Below are 16,286 nucleotides of genomic sequence, written 5' to 3'. Positions count from 1 at the left end.
CGCGGCGCTCTTTCGAAACGTAAGGTCAGAAAGTTGCTCTTTTTTTCCAAAAATGTGAATCTTTATTTCCAAGTTCCAATTTTTCTTTAGTCAAGTATTTTTTCATGCAAAAACAGTTCAGTCGTTTGGATGGTTAAAAAAAAAATCTTGTCAATTAGAATTTCAAGGTATTTAACCCGTTCGCAATTCTTCTCTTTTTATAGAAAGTTTCAACGCTCTTGGGCTTGATCGGAAGATTGTGGAAAAATGTTGTAGAACAAAACATGATTTACTACGAAGCTGCTGAATTTCGTGATGCGACGTAGAGTAATTTTTTGTAAATCGCAAAGAATGCAATCGTGTTATCTAAAGGAGTTAAATTCGAGGAAGAAACGGACGAAAAATTGGCACGTATTTCGTGGATGATTGAGAGACGTTGGCGCATGCTAGATTTAGGGAATCCATTCGACATCGTTGGTCTCAATTTTAGCGACGTTCGAAAAATTCGGAGGTTGAACGGTGGCGGTGGTGGTGGTTCTGGGGGTTGCCGGTTTCGGAGATTCTTCGGTTCCGGTGATTTTGTGATAAACTTTGCTCCCGGCGTTAGCGACCCATTCGACACCGTCGCCAATTTTTTCGCCGGCTTTGCGCACGAAGCCACCGATGCTCTCGGAGCTGAATGTGTTCGGATCGATGTTTATATTGACGGGATTATCGCCGGTTTGACATCCGGTTTGTGGCACGATGCTGAGCTCATACGGATCGACTCCAAAATTACTCAGTGCTCGTCTGATCGAATCGACCTTTGATTTTTCGAGCTCGCGATGACGCGACAGTATTGTCGCGCTCTGACGATGCGCAAACGCTATTTTTTGACAGGTGAATATCGCACCGAAATTATCGTAATCCGTGGCGAATACAACGTGCGATGCGCTTCCAGCGACACCTGAAAAAGATGATAAAATATTCGTTTCAATTATCACCTTTCTCGATCATTTCTCGAGCATCACCATTAAGGTATTACTGGATGGATAACCCATAGCCGATAAATTGTATCTGATCGGAATTTCCGTACTTCGTGATGCAATAAAAATCTGAAAAAATTCAGCAACATTTGGAAAGTTACGAGCTACAATTATCAATAATAATATTGCCCAAAATTTATTAATAAATTGTTTAAATAAATAATTTTTTAACAATTTTACAGTAAACCCTTGTTTTTTTTTACGAATCGAATGTGCACATTTTTTCGAATGCTCATGATTTTTTTCAGAATTTTCGTGCATTTTTGAAACTCCCTTTTTTAAATTTTTTAAGTCGCTCTATTAGTACATTTTTGATCCAGTAACCTTGAGACTTTTCAAAACTCATGGTAAATATGTCTTCTAAAACATATCCAAAATTCAAATTTTTCAAAATTATTTTCAAAATTTTTTCAATAAATTTCAAAAATCCACGAAAATTCGTAAAAAAAAAACAATAGGTCACCGAAAAATTATTGAATAATTAATTGTTTAAACAATTTGTTATTAACTTTTGGGCAATATTATTATTGATTCCAAATGTTGTTGAATTTTTTCAGATTTTTATTGCATCACGAAGTACGGAAATTCCAATGCGATATAATTTTTGGTCGAGCTATCCATCCATAGTTATACCGCGTAAACATTCGATATCGTGCGTTAGAAACATTTTTCACAAAAAATCACTCTTTCGAGTTAAAGAGTGAGCCAACGGGCGAATAATACTTACTCAGAGGGAATCGAACTTGCATGCGACCCGGTGTACTCGGTTCTGGTACGGTCAGTTCTCCGGTGTAGTGGTACTCGTGATCCACAGGTGTCAGGCCTGCAATAAGCAAACGCGTTCTCGTATTTTATTTTCGTACAGCAGATGAGAAACATCCGAGACCGCTCGTTATATCGATTCGGGCATGGTTTTTCAGAAAAATCAAACTCATGGATTTTGAATAAATGCAGTTGGAGCCGCCCTTTTCTTTGTACACATTTTTTGTGCTTAGAATGTATCGAACCGTTGCGTCTCACTTGTATTTCGTATGTTGAACATTGGCGCAGAGAATGCGTGTAGAGGTTTCTCTGCACGAGCATACGCGCACGCGTAATTCTGTGCTATCATTAGATACAATACAAGCCAATTTATTTTCATGGGGCATTTATTCCATTGAGACGAGGCTTTGCTTTTATGAGACTCGATGAGACTCGTGCATAGAAAAGAATACGCCTTTTTCATCAGGAGAGATTATACGACGTCTATATATTTTAACCGGTTTGTCGAACAAACGGTGAACGCATGAACGCGCGCACAAGGCACGCATTGTCCATGACGCATTGTTGTTAAAGACCTTAAACCGTCCCTCGCGGGTCTCGGTCAGCGGGAGACGAGCCTATATTTCTCGATTACTCATCCCTCGCATGCCTGCTGCAGCGGTCAGGCTTTTTCCAAGAAAATCATCCACAAATATAAACTTTAAGTGGATTTTCTCGTTGATGCATAGTTTTTTTTTTTATTCATTTCGACTGAAACACGAAACAGTCTGTATTTTTTCTTGCTTACCCAAAATTGGATGGTTCGAGACTTGCGAGATGAGAAATTCGCCAGGCTCCTCACCCCGAGTGTAATTGTAACTCACGCACTTGCTCGCCGTCGAAGTTTTTTGGATAACGTACCAGGATCCTAGAAACTGAATTTTAAATAAATTTTTATTCGCAACGAACAAAGAATAATTTCAATGAAAAATCATTGAAGAGGATTATTGAATTATTGATAAAGACTCACCCTGCTCATTTGAAAACCTTGCATGGGTTCGACGATGGGACAAGCGCCCATGTGATACGAATGAGCATTCGCGAAGGCCAAGCAGCCGGCTAAGATGCCGCAGAAAACCGAAAAAATCATCTGCAAATAGAAAAGGCGATTATAAATTTTTTTCATGTCTCGTGCCGACTTAAATTCGCTGTGACAACTGTCGTATGTTTCTTGTTGAACGAACGGAAGTCACGACTGTTGCTGGTCTATGCTTAATTGAACTTGGACACGCTAGTCCAGAGGGCAAAGACCTCGAAAAATAAACGAATGATTCATCAGAGACGAGAAAAAAAAACATTATCCACGTCCTTCGAGTTGAACCGATATATAAACTCAATAAAAATCCGGGCATGTCCTTCATCAGCCATATTGGTTCTTTCTCGTGCAGCGAGTCGAACGAATTTCTCGCGTTTGCTCATGCTCTTTTACGCGCGTTATCGAGAAACGGAGCAAAGACCTTTGGCACGGAGAGGAGACGACGCTCGAGATTTTACCAAGTGAATTAACGGCCTCTCACAGAAATATCCGGAAATCCCAAGCGCGATAATTTTGGCCAACAGAATTCATAAAAGGATGAAATTTTGATTAGAAGTGGTCCCGCGGTGACCTCGTCGCTCCAAATAGGAGATAGAATTTCTCGAGCAGTCAAACTCCAAATAACGAGCTATTGAAAAAAGTCGACAACTTTTTGAAACTTCTAACTTGCTAATGTTTTCGTCTCTTTTATATTTTCTTCACTTTCGTTTTTTTTTTTTTCACATTGATAATGATAAATCCGTGTTTACTCACATTTGGGGTAGCACGGTGAATCTGTTTTCTCTGTAACACTCTCGTCTTCGCACGATCAACTGATCCGTAGAGCAGGCTCCCTTCTCTTAAATATAAACGAGGGTTTCCCCCCACTTCAAACTCATACATCACAATTATATGATTCACGTGCTGGTGCACTTTACAACTCTGACAAATAACTGACGTTTCAATCTTTTTAAATCTTTATCATAGGAGCTCTGTTTTATTCGATTTTTCACACTTTTATCGCGTGTAATGACATTTTCAGGATTATACTGATTTTCATTATTCTCAGAATTTTCCTCCATGGAATAAAAAATCCTCTCTTCAATTACTTGAGCAGAATGAATACAATTTTTTCAGTTTTTCATCCCCGAAGAGACTCAATTTTCTGTGTATACCCAAAAATTTCCATGGAATTATTTCTTCCAGGGTTTTTTCATTCTTTTAATTTTTAAAAATAAAATTCGATGATTTTATTGATGTTTATTTCGATAATTACGACTCGTTGGAGCTTTTTGGTATTATTGTAAGTTCACGAATAATTTCGTGTCAAATTCTCAACATACTCTTATCATATTTCGATGGAAGAAACACTGAAGCTTCGAGACGGACGAATTTCCGCACCAGAAGTGAATCATGGATCGAATAAAATTTCTCCAAAGCCCTGATTTTCGATGTCAACAAGTTTAGCTCTCTTTCATCATCGTATTGCTACAAGGAAAACGTAAAAGTGTCAAGTTAGCGGAAATTAGATCCCCTCCATTCACAAAAATAGGAACATTTGAGATAAGAAAATTAAGCATGGTTCATTGCCGAGTGGAAAGGCTGCAGGAACAAATAACAACATATTTATTAAAATTAAGTTTAATTAATTAATCGATTTATTGTAAATTTAATAAGGAAATCCCTAACTCAACTAATCGAATAAAAGAGCTCAAAGCATACGACGACGTGGATTCATACGAGGCACAAAAAATGGAAAAGTGGAAAAAGAAAAAAAACAATTGAATCAGACAAAAAATAGCTGAACGGAGTAATTAGAGTGCCACGGATTCAATAGTACGACAATGGTATTAAAAACTACGGAAATCAGATGATTCTTTCATAACGCTATGTACAGGATTACGCAACGGCGGCGTGTATTTCTCTCTCTCTCTCTCTTCATTCGGATCACTCATTCCTCGTAGAAAAAATACATTTTTAAAATCTTACAAGAATAGTCAATTTCTTTTTTCTTAAGACACTCGGAGTTGAACGAGCAAGTTTTCTTCGAAAAGCTCTACTCTGGTACGAAGAAACATCGTGGGTAGGGAAAAGGAGGGCGGGGACAGAGAACTATCAGTTTAAAAGATGAAAAAACACAGGAGGAATAATGAATGAGACGTTTAAAACATAATTAAATACCGGAAAGTATAAATAAGTCTAATTCGTGATCGTCATTGCCATAATGAGTAAAAAAAAAAAGGAAAGGAAAGGTGGTGTATCGTGCAAGGAAGAATCTTAGCCTCTGTGGATTCTAGAAAAGTCTCGAATTCAGCTCAAAGAGGAAAGAAAACGACAAATGAGTTGTGTTTGAAAAAGCCGTGTCAGGGACGTATTATAAACGACTTCGAATCGGCATATACGAGAAACTTAGCACATGGGGTGAGCCGTTATTAATTCGTGGCTCAACGATGATCGAAAAAAAACTCGATAAGAATAACTCGCGATCTCACTCGGGTGGTAATTTCTTCATGTCGAGATCGTCGAAATATGGATGCTGAAGAGCCACCCGAGCTGATATTCTCTTCTCAGGATTGTAGATGAGCATCCCTTGCAGGAGGTCAAGACCGTCCTTATCCAATGTCTTAACCTGGTTCGCTAAATTGTTCGATGTCCAATTTGGAAATGTTGCTTTGTAATCGGAGAGCTGAGTTACTCCTGGCCATATTTCATCGGTCGGTGTTCTCAAAACTCTGAAAAAAAACATGTCATTTTAAAAAAATCAAACGATTTTCGACTTATTTTTTCAACTTTACAAGTTTTTCGATAATTTTGGTCATAATGTAAACTTTTTTTTCAATGAATGATTCGTTGATAACTGATGATTTTGTCAGTATAGTTTCTGGTAAAAATAATCTATTGAAATTTTTCCTGAATCTTGACTTACCGAAATATTCTAAAAAGTTGATCAATCTCGCTGTCACCCTGAAATAAGGGTTTCTTTGTAGCCATTTCAGCAAAAATGCAGCCGATACTCCAAACATCGATAGCGCACGAGTATCGATTCGAACCGAGTAAAATTTCAGGTGCTCTGTACCAAAGAGTTACGACTTCGTGGGTGTAAACGCGTACAGGTATTCCAAAAGCACGGCCAAGACCAAAATCTGCAACTTTTATGCCGCCTCGTTTATCAATCAGCAAATTTTGTGGTTTTAAATCCCGATGCAGAACCCTCCGCATGTGACAAAACAGAACTGCTCTCGTAATCTGAAAATATTTAACGATTCATTGTACACTATACATTTTTGAACTATCATTTAAAAATCTATTGGTGTCTGAAAATACAATTGACATTCGTAGCTCGATTTTCATCATTCGCAAACATTTAAAGAGACAAATGATTTTTGTATTTTTCACAGATTTTGGGGACATTCTCAAAAATTGTGTCATAAATTTTTGGTGAGCAGAAATTAAACTTTATTCAATGTTTACTATTATTCAGGTAAACCTAAACATTAGCAATGAACTTATGTCTGTTTTTTGAAGGTCTCATTGTGGAATGGACTTAATGATTATTTTTTCACCTGATAAAGATAAGACTTGACGGTTGCAGGCTCCATAAGTTTTCCACTACCAAGACTGTCCATATATTTTTTCAAATCCATCGTGAGATATTCAAAGATGAGATAGAGTCGTGATTCTTCCATCAGAACATCCGAAAGGCCAACGATGTTGGGATGTTTGAGCTCCTTCAACAGAGATATTTCCCTTATGGCTGTCGAAGGGATGCCTTCGTCGTCGCTTTCCAGTCTAATTTTTTTCATCGCAACAATTTCCCCAGTTTTTTTGTGTCTTCCTTTATATACAACGCCATAAGTTCCTGATGATCGTTTGAAAAATTATTATTTCTTGAGGAAATGCAATAATTTTCACACAAATGGGTTTATCGTTTATTGTATTGAAAAATGTGTGGCTCTGAAGTTGAAATCATGCGGGAATCGAATGGACAAAAGTCGTAATGTTATTTTTTCCATGGCAGGTGCAGCAAGGTTTCAAGTGGCGAGAAGAATTTCTTTTATCAGTTTTAACAGGAAAACAATTTTTCACCCTCTTCCTTGCGATTTTCAATATAGATCGGCGACTAGCGTTCGAGAACAAGTCATTTTAATTCAATATCAGATTTATATCAATATCGAAAAGTGCAAAATTGAAAAAAAAAGTACAAGCGGTGCGGCGAGTGTGTATGCACCAGCGAAAGCGAGAAAGAGAGAGAGACGGCGATAACTTTGTAAGATCTTACCCTCGCCAATTTTCTCGATCTTTATGAAATTTTCCATCCTTGCTCGATTACTTATTTCTTATTCTCACAACCGGTTCAACGGTCTTCACTGTGAACGAACGATCGTTACCTATTTTGTTTATACCTTGATTTCATTAACAAAATGTCAAGAGTGTTCGACAGACGCGGTATACTTTTGCACCGGAACGTTAGTCCCTGCTTGGATCAGCCCTCATGTAACGCTCAAATTCAAACGCTCGCACGCCATATTGGTAAACACGTTTGAAAAGTGAACGTCGGCTGAGTTCGGCTGGTCTCGGTTTCGCGATCGTCACTCTCCCTTCCGCGTGTCTGCGCAATTATAAAATTAAACGGAAATATTTATTGGTCGGTAACGCGATCAGCGTGCATACGAGACAATTAGCTAAAAATATATATAATGCACGCTTTTCTCGAAAAAAGTTTGATCCACATCGGGTTTTCTGATGAAAGAAGATCAACTCGTGGGTATGGCTTCTCTTGAAAATTCAGCTGTCGCAACAGAACTATGCAGCATTGTTTATTACCGATCGCAAAATCGATAAATTATATGTTCATAATTCTTATCAACGGTCAGCAATGCGGGAATCCCATTTTACGAGTATATAACGAAACAAATTTCTAAATCTCTTTGCTGATTACACAATTTGATACATTTATTGAAAATGGGGTACAACGAAATTAATCTGGAGACACAAGATCTCGAGACTAAGTATGAAAAAGATGTTTATTAGCGAAAAACTTTGAATGAAAGCAAAGGTAATTTATTTAAAAATGATTTATTTTTGAGGATTATTTTCTTATTATAATACAAGGTCCTAATATCGTTCAATTTTCGATACTTTCGTATTTTTTTTTACACTCCCATTCACGTCTCTAAATCAAGTCGGAACAAACGTTTTATTCGACTCCTCGCACCGTATACAATGTTTTTGTATTACGGCGAATACGCGAAAAATCAATTTTGTTCAAAGGGAAAACGACAACTTTTCCAACACGGGGATCAAATTGAAATAATGAAATGAAAAAAAAAGCATCGTTCGATTGGTTGAAGAATATCCCTTATTCGTAATCGCAAAATATGATTTATTTACTCTGCAAATTGTAGGACGTTGCATGAAAAGTAGACAATTCAAGAGAGTTGTATAGAAGATATTTGAGTAACCCAAAACGGCATCGATCTTTTAGTACCTGATAATTTGACGATCAAAAAATAAGGAGTGAAAAAAAAGTGAAAGTTTAAACAAGATTCATTTTATTTTTTTGTTTTTTGTTCTTTCTTTATGTTGTAAATCAAAAGCGGAATACTGCGAGGGAAAATTTTCTTCGTTCAAGCCCAACCTACTGAACGTTTTTTTTTCTCCTTTTCCTTGTCCTATATAGGCGTACATAAATATAGAACAATGAACATATCCACTTATGATGGACTGTAAAAATTTGAGGCAATAATTTTATCGTGGAAACTGATATCCCCCGGTTGCATATCCTAAACCAACACCTCGTTGAGTATGAGTGGTTGCTCTCGCCACTTCGTATTGTTGTTCCATATTATTGAACATTTCTTCCTGTTTTTTTAGTATATCCGGTTTGTTACCGGTTTGTTGTGAAACGATCGGCGTATCGTCTTTGATTCCCATGAGTCTCTTGAATTTGGCAGTTACTTTGCCATCCTGATCGTGAGTAAAGGTCGTCCCCATCCACGTGTTCGCGGTCGAGGCTCCTGTCGCGGTTTTGCCTTCCTCCTGTTTCGACTGAGATTCATGTGCGATTAAATGTAAACTTGTAGGTTGATGAAAATTTTTAGGGCAATGTGAAAAATTTAAAACATGTAGACGAGAATTGTATCCAAAGTCGATAATAAACAACGGATTAATTCATGGATTTTCTGAACGTTTTTCTTGAATCACGAAAAAGTTCACTGTAATCCGTAAACTGTAATGAAGACGAAAAGAAATCTCACCTTGTTCGCCCAAAGAAGTTTTCTCTTTTGTATCTGCTCGGCATATTTTCCTTGGGTAGCGGTTGCCAGTGGGTTGTAATAATTAGGCTCCCCGACGATAGCGGGAATAACAGGCTCTCCAACGGGAGGTTTCAGCTCGATGCCCAATTTTTCCAATTGCGCCAATTTATTACGACCCATGGCGGCTCTGAATGAGGATTGCATCGTCGATGCTCGTTCTTTCGACCTCGATCGCGAACGAGTTTTTTCTTTAGTCTCGCGCGAAGAACGATCATCTCGATAACGCGATTCTTTGGTTCTTTCATCGCGCGACTGACGGCGATCTCGATCTCGGTCTCGGTCTCGATCTCGTCGGTGACTTCGCTCGGATCGATCTCGATCGCGATCTCTTCGATCATCCCTGTGATCGTTTCTATCGCGATCCTCGTATCGATTGTCTTCCCTGCAGGAGCTCGTTGATTTCCGATCCCTTCTACGCTCTTCGAGCTCCCGCGACGCTTTTCTATCATCGTCACGGGATTTTTTCGACTCGCGTGATTCTCCACGAGCTGAATCGCTACGATAGCGTCTCTCTTCGTAGGACGAACGTCCCGATCTGCTGCTCCTTTCTCGAGAACGACGGCTCTCGTTTCTCTCGACCCGGCTCCGATGATGATCCTCTCGTGAACTCGACGCATTTGTCTCGTGGTCCGAACGCCTGTAAAACGATTACGTTCTGCAGGGGTATACCACACAGATTCGTATTATTATTCCAATCGCACCGAACGAACCTAACCAATTTCAAATCGTATGCTTTTATTCATCGACTCAACTACTATTTTTAACGGATTATTCCGACCTGTTTGAAATTTCGACTGAGCTCTCAAACAGGTCTCGTTACAACGCGAATTGCTTCCGTTTTTTTCGTAACATTTCGGTTGCGGAACACAGTACTATTTTATCCTAGAGTCTGTCCCAAATATTCGGGGCTAAATATCTGATGACAACTGTAATTTCTAATATTACCTTCATTTTCTCGCAGATATTGGCGATAATTCATAGTTAAAGAAAAATCAATATCAACCATCATTTTTTTTTTAGTCACCAAATCACCTTATTCCGAATTATTTGCAATTTTTAACGATGTATGATACAAAAGTCTAAATAATTAGAAATCGATCAAATTTGGTGATAATGTTCTTCAACATCAAGTGCGAAAACACTATTTTTTCAAAATTTTCTTCTGCTTAGTTATCGAGTAATTACGCATTAAAGCAGATTTCTTATGCCCGGAGTGTATACTTATATATATGGAAACGCTATGCTTATACACGTGAACTTTAGTGATCAATTACTTGGTAACTGTACAGAAGAAAAATCTTAAAAAATTTGTATTGTTAAATTTGCCACTAAAGAATATGTTCACCAAATTTTATAAAATTCTGATCATTTTGAAATTTTTTATATTTTTAGTATGGTTTAGCATGACAACATTGTAAGCCTGTACCAAATATCCTTAAGTGATTCGAAAATTTTCCTATTTAAACATCTGTGTAGTAGCTATGATGGTTGGATTATTTTTCATTTGATGAAACAAAAGATGAAAACTGTTGGTTCAATGTAAACGGAGCTTAAAAGGAAAGTAACAATTTAAAAAGAACCAAACCAGCCCACCTCTGGTCTGTCGGGGAAGTCCTCTGTCGTGAAGATTCCTTCCTCGAAGATGAGCTATGAGTTTCATGGGCTGGACTGTGGGTTCCAGAATCCTCGGATGAATTGTTGTTGTTGCTTTCCTGAAGATGTGAGAAAAAAAAGGAAAAAGTTGATATCAGTCGTAATTTATTTCGAGAGCATTTTGACATCGATTTTAAGGGATCCAAAACCAAAAAAAAGAAGGAAAATCAATAATTGTATGGAACGTCAAAAAAAAAAAGGGCTAACCGGAGACGCCTGTACTGTAGAGTGTTGTTGTCGCATTAAAGAATACAAATGTGCATAGAGGAAAAGGCGCTTTATTCCAATATTTGTTCATGTGTTAGTCGGGTTTTCCAATTTGGCAATTCATGTTTGCTAATTTATTCGGCCATCCTAGCCAGGAAATCGAAGCTGCGGGATTATTTATCCTGGGCTATTGTCTATTCTTGTGTTCAGTGTATCGCTTTTCACGAGTCTTGAAAAATGTTTTACACTTTTAGCTTACTAAAAGTTTTTGCTTTGTTTTTTTTATGCCACTTGAATGAATATTTGTTGTTTCACGTTCTGTTAGAGAGTGTTACCTTTTTTCAGTTTCCTCTACTCACCTATTTCTTCGGTATAGGACTTGGGGGTAGACTTGCAAGACCCTCGCACAGCATTGACCTTGCCGAGGTGCGTAGATATTGTATCATGTATTACCAACAGAGCTACGTGTTAATATTCTCTCACGAAATGGCATTATTTACCTTTTTACTTATGAAATAAGAGCTTCTAATAATTTCCTATTCTCTGACTAATCGTTTTCAAAATTTTGTTCCAAAAAATCAATGAATACGGCTCTTCCAGAGAGAAAACAACGCCAGAGAAAAAATTGGAAAGCACGACCTTGCATTTTTTCGTCAATAAATTCGGCGCCCATGCTTGTGTCCTTTCATTTTGAATTCTTTGCTTCATCTTAACTTTTTTACGAGGCATTAACCAAAAAAAACTCATCTCTTGCAATTATTTTTGTACCTCACTCATGTCCATTTGTACCGGATCATAATTAGCATCGCTGGATCTTCTCTCGAGGCTCGCCGAGCCTTTCGAACCAGGCATCTTGAAAATAAAAATATGAGTACAATCATTACTTTCAATCACTTGTGGGCGAGTTTCGCACTCCAATCCCCGAAAATCGAATATTAGGATCGTCAATTTTCTGTTTTTTCAATAATATTTGTGAAAACTCGATGAGAGTAAAAAAGAAAATCAATAATACTTACAACAGTGCTCTATCTCAAAAATATGTATACAAAACTATATATGGTTAATTTTTCAATTGCACAAACTCTTCGTTTCTTTCGACGAAAGACGAAATTTCCAAATATCGATTTAAAAAAGGCCAAAATTAACAAGTAAAAAAATAATAATTGGAGGAAAGCAAAAGTTGTCGCAATGAGTTCCGCACAACGATAGAAAAATGGTGTCCGGGGATAGTGAAATATTGTCGCTCTAACCTTTGTATCTTCGGAATTATTGCTGTTGTCACCGTCGCTTCCGTAGTTCGCCAAAGAATCCATAATTGGCTAATAAAGTCCGAGCAGAAATGCGAAAAAACACCCCAAATTATTCTTGGATCGAACTGTGCGTTGCTGCTCGTGCGAGAAGAAAAAACGGAAAAACTGATTTCTCTCCCCTCCCAACTGGTCAATCATCGATTATGTGAAAAGATGTGTGGTTATATGTATGGTACTGCTGCTGGTGCTTACTGCTTGGTGCTGCTGCCCGTGCTGCGTTACTGACGGCGCGTGCGCGCGTCCGGCGCGTCCCTATGTATAAGGCCTGCTACACACGGTCAATAATATTGCGCAAATGCACAATATTATTGAACGTGTAGATGTAGTATTGAAATATTGCGCAATCATTGAACAGAAGTTTGAGCTATCTGAAATTTATGGCGCACTACACGCCATACAAACTTATTGTGCAATATTACTGTGCAATATTATTGACCGTGTGTAGCGGGCCTAAACATGGACGAGAAAAAGGTAAGATGACAGAGAAAAACGTTGAAAGCGTTGGATTTTTTTGAAGTTGCTGCTCCAAAAGCGGAGATACGGCCTTTCCCCCTTCCGAATTGTAATTTTTTTTCGAGTTCTAATCGTTTATATTTGTTCGGAAGTGATCGTTTGGGAGTTTGGAAGATTTGTTAGGCGAGTTTAGCTCCAAAAAACGTACGTTAGTTATCACAATTTATTTGAAAAATGGCAGGTAATTGACCGCATCTTTTTAAGCATTTCGTATTTCGTTCTATTCACTTTTATTTTAGTCAGTTCATATATTTAAACGTTCTTGAACCATTAGAAGGTTCGACAATATAATTAATTCCTAATATATTAACAAAATTGTTGATTTCATGCTAATAATATATACAAAGGTTCAATTAACGAATCCGATATTCGTCATGCGGAGTTATATTTAGTAATTTGCAGATCGGTTATTCGGTTATAGAAAATTAATTTTACTGCTAGCAAAATTGCTCGTACAAATTCAATTTATTACGCAACGTCAAAAACTTTCGAGACAATCAGAATCTCTTTCTCTTTCTCTCTCAACAAATAAATATAAAGATGAATCAATCAATATCTCGTGGCCGCACAGGAGAAGTTGACAAAACTATGATAAAACAGTAATTATTTTTCCATTAAATTGTTGATATCAAAACAAAAATAATGGCCGAGTTTTCTGTCTTTGTATATACGCAGAGACGTGTATCTGAAATATACAGTGCTGGTATATATGGGCGTTCGAAAACGAGTCATGCAAAATTTTAAAGCAATTCATTCTTTTTTGTATTGCATATAAACTGTATAAAAACAAAAAACCCTTCTCGCTAAACATTTATTTCGGTCCAGGTACTGAAAAATAAAAAAGGAAAAAAATCGCGGTCACGAAGTGATCGATTTGGCACGGAGTTCTCCATATATACACGCTCAAATATACTATCCACTGTTAGCGACAAGTTTAGAGATATATTTCCTCGAAACACTCGAGACGACGAATCCTTCTTTTCGTCACGTCTTCGGCCAAGTCCCTACAATATAGCTCTTTCCGCAATCGATTATTGCGATAGCAATAAGGAGCAAACTTCTCGTATGGAATCTTGATAGACCGTTGTCTCAGAGATTTTCAACACTCATCGAGTCCCATAAAGGACCAAATATAAGGTCCAATTGACGGCCCAAATGCAATTTGCACGGTTCAAAAATTACGCAATTATCTCGAATGACACAAGTTTGAATAAATGCGATGGAAAAAACGAACCCAAGAAAATAACACGAATTATTGCTTTTTATTTTTCATCAACTCTCAACTGCCCTTTAAGACGTTTCACTGCGATCAGCTAACGGGAAGAGGATATTCCTTTATCGCCATTTTCACGAAACTGCGATGTGATAAATGTCTTCACCATCTCATATTCACACAACTTTCTGCGGATGTGGTGGGACTTTTAAATTTAATTAATATTAATTAATTAATAATTAAGACATTTAAATTTATATTCATTTATTCATGATTTTTTTTAATTAAAAAAAAAACGTTATTCCGAGGGAGTTACTTCATTATGCGAATCATTTTTGATTACTCTTTCCTGTTTTCAAGCTGCCACCTTGTAGTCGGTGTTAGTTTAATTTTTTTCAACTGTTCCAGCTTTCGTACACGTTACCTTTTTTTCAACATATGTCGGCACAGACAACGAGGAAGAGAGAGGGAGAGAGCCAGGTGCATGCGCGGTCGTTTGAATTTATAATGCTAATCGTATCTCGTGATCGGGAGAGCGGACCGCGGGCCGTGGGGCCGATGCCGATCGGGATCGGGACTGCCAAAGCGGGGTTTGCAACAACCGGCGAACGCAAGCGGACACGCAACAGCGCTGCGATTTGTTCCCCTCCCCCGTCTCTTTTAGCTCTATTTTTATTTTCGTACTTTTCACGTATCTCAGTGGCGCCACGGGGTGAGAAATCCTTTTGGAAAATATCCGCAATTTTCGAGGTCGTGAAACTCGTTCTTTTTCTTAATCGTTGCTCGACTCCTCATGAATGCTCGTAATAATTGTAAATAATAATTTCCTTAAAAAATCTTCCCGAGTGAAAAAAACTGCGAAAAAAATCACGAGGGAAAAAATACAGCTGTGCCTATATCCACGGGTTCTAAATCCTGAATGCGTCCCTTTTATACCTGAATTTGGCCAAAAACCTGATGCCTGAAATGCAGCCGGATTGGAAATGAAAAATAGAATAGAGCTCCGTCCAAAGTATACCGCTTTGTTGTATAGTAGAATGCCGAAAATACTTTACGTCTGCTAGCGGAACGGTTTTTTTGTTATGACCATGGCTGTGAAAAGTTTTCATATCTCCTTTCAATATTTATTATTTCCATCCTAACCGTTTGAAATATCGTCTAATATAAATGGAATATTTCAACTGTAATTTACAAAAAACATGAATATTCGAAAATCGTTTAAATCCGTGTTAAGACACCCTCCATATCGATGTTATAAAAATTATAACCTATAAACTCGTTTCAAGTCGCCACATTGCGACTCTTGCGCTTATATACAGAAAAAGGGATGAAGATAAAATTTATTTGTCGATTGAAGTTTCATTGAAATTGAAAAATATAAATCACTGCGACCTAAGCTTTCACGCAAAGCAAATTTTTTTTCACTTTTGCCTACGATTCAACACTGCAATGGAACTTTTGACAGGCAGTATTTTTTTCAGAAACGAACGTCCAACGATGCTGGTATAAACACATATTTTACGATTTTCGTCGAACTATATTACAATTCCACGAACGTTTCCAAAACTACAGTAAACACAGCTATAAGCTATAACAAAGGATGTATATGTCGAGGTATAGTCGGAAGGGTTCAAAGTGTGACGCTCTCGCATGTGAGCACTGGCGGTTCTTTGCCGGACTACGAACTATATATACATGAGGTACGAGGTGTCTAGTAGTAAATCTGTTTATGCAATTGAGGGTAAAGATAATTCTTCATTAATCTAGATAGTGTGTGTGTGTGTGTGTTAGTTAAATTTTTTTGAAAGAACTAATCTTATCGACGAATTCAGTAACGTTCGGTCAGACGGCATATTGAATTGATTGAAACAATAGAAATCTCACGAATATTACGAGATCTTTTGGTAAAAACTTTTCCTTTCGCATGTATGTAAACGAGTCTCTTGATATCGGACAAAATTCAAATGTAGTGTGCTTCGGGGTTGAAAAGCATTGAAAAAAGTAAGTTAATCCAAAACTGTTATTTATGATATGATCTCATCGCATTATAAAGAAAAAACTCGATGCGCAAATTTACCGAAATTCAAATTTAAGGTCATATTTTAATAATAGTGCATGATGAGGAGACCGATCAAGGTCCTCGAAGGTTTAATGGACGCCCCGTAGAGAACTAGAGAACGAATAAAGAGCAAGAGCGAGCGCGCGTGGTAGGCGGCGCGCGCATCGTTTTTTGTTGGATCAGTCACGGCTACG

The 16,286-nt window shown here is 37.7% G+C and overlaps 3 protein-coding genes across 3 annotated transcripts; all 3 read right to left on the bottom strand.

Moving 5' to 3' along the window:
- Positions 1-39: 39 nt before the first annotated feature.
- On the bottom strand, positions 40-3,738 carry LOC122419159 (apolipoprotein D-like). The gene is made up of 5 exons (XM_043433467.1): positions 3,595-3,738; positions 2,776-2,895; positions 2,554-2,680; positions 1,732-1,827; positions 40-925 (listed from the first exon to the last, which is right to left on the bottom strand). Exons 1-5 carry the CDS (start codon positions 3,721-3,723, stop codon positions 432-434), a joined length of 966 nt encoding a protein of 321 aa, XP_043289402.1. The 5' UTR covers positions 3,724-3,738; the 3' UTR covers positions 40-431.
- A 717-nt stretch (positions 3,739-4,455) lies between these two features.
- Positions 4,456-7,416, bottom strand: Cdk1 (Cyclin-dependent kinase 1). The gene is made up of 4 exons (XM_043433470.1): positions 7,100-7,416; positions 6,384-6,679; positions 5,747-6,066; positions 4,456-5,552 (listed from the first exon to the last, which is right to left on the bottom strand). Exons 1-4 carry the CDS (start codon positions 7,134-7,136, stop codon positions 5,309-5,311), a joined length of 897 nt encoding a protein of 298 aa, XP_043289405.1. The 5' UTR covers positions 7,137-7,416; the 3' UTR covers positions 4,456-5,308.
- A 331-nt stretch (positions 7,417-7,747) lies between these two features.
- On the bottom strand, positions 7,748-12,487 carry LOC122419158 (arginine/serine-rich coiled-coil protein 2-like). The gene is made up of 5 exons (XM_043433466.1): positions 12,248-12,487; positions 11,766-11,849; positions 10,731-10,849; positions 9,078-9,774; positions 7,748-8,868 (listed from the first exon to the last, which is right to left on the bottom strand). The coding sequence occupies exons 1-5, from the start codon at positions 12,308-12,310 to the stop codon at positions 8,569-8,571; spliced, it is 1,263 nt and encodes a 420-aa protein (XP_043289401.1). The 5' UTR covers positions 12,311-12,487; the 3' UTR covers positions 7,748-8,568.
- Between the last annotated feature and the right edge of the window lie 3,799 nt (positions 12,488-16,286).

Source organism: Venturia canescens, chromosome 1 (genome assembly GCF_019457755.1).
Source record: "Venturia canescens isolate UGA chromosome 1, ASM1945775v1, whole genome shotgun sequence".
Taxonomy (NCBI): domain Eukaryota; kingdom Metazoa; phylum Arthropoda; class Insecta; order Hymenoptera; family Ichneumonidae; genus Venturia; species Venturia canescens.
This window is presented reverse-complemented; position numbering and strand designations above follow the sequence as displayed.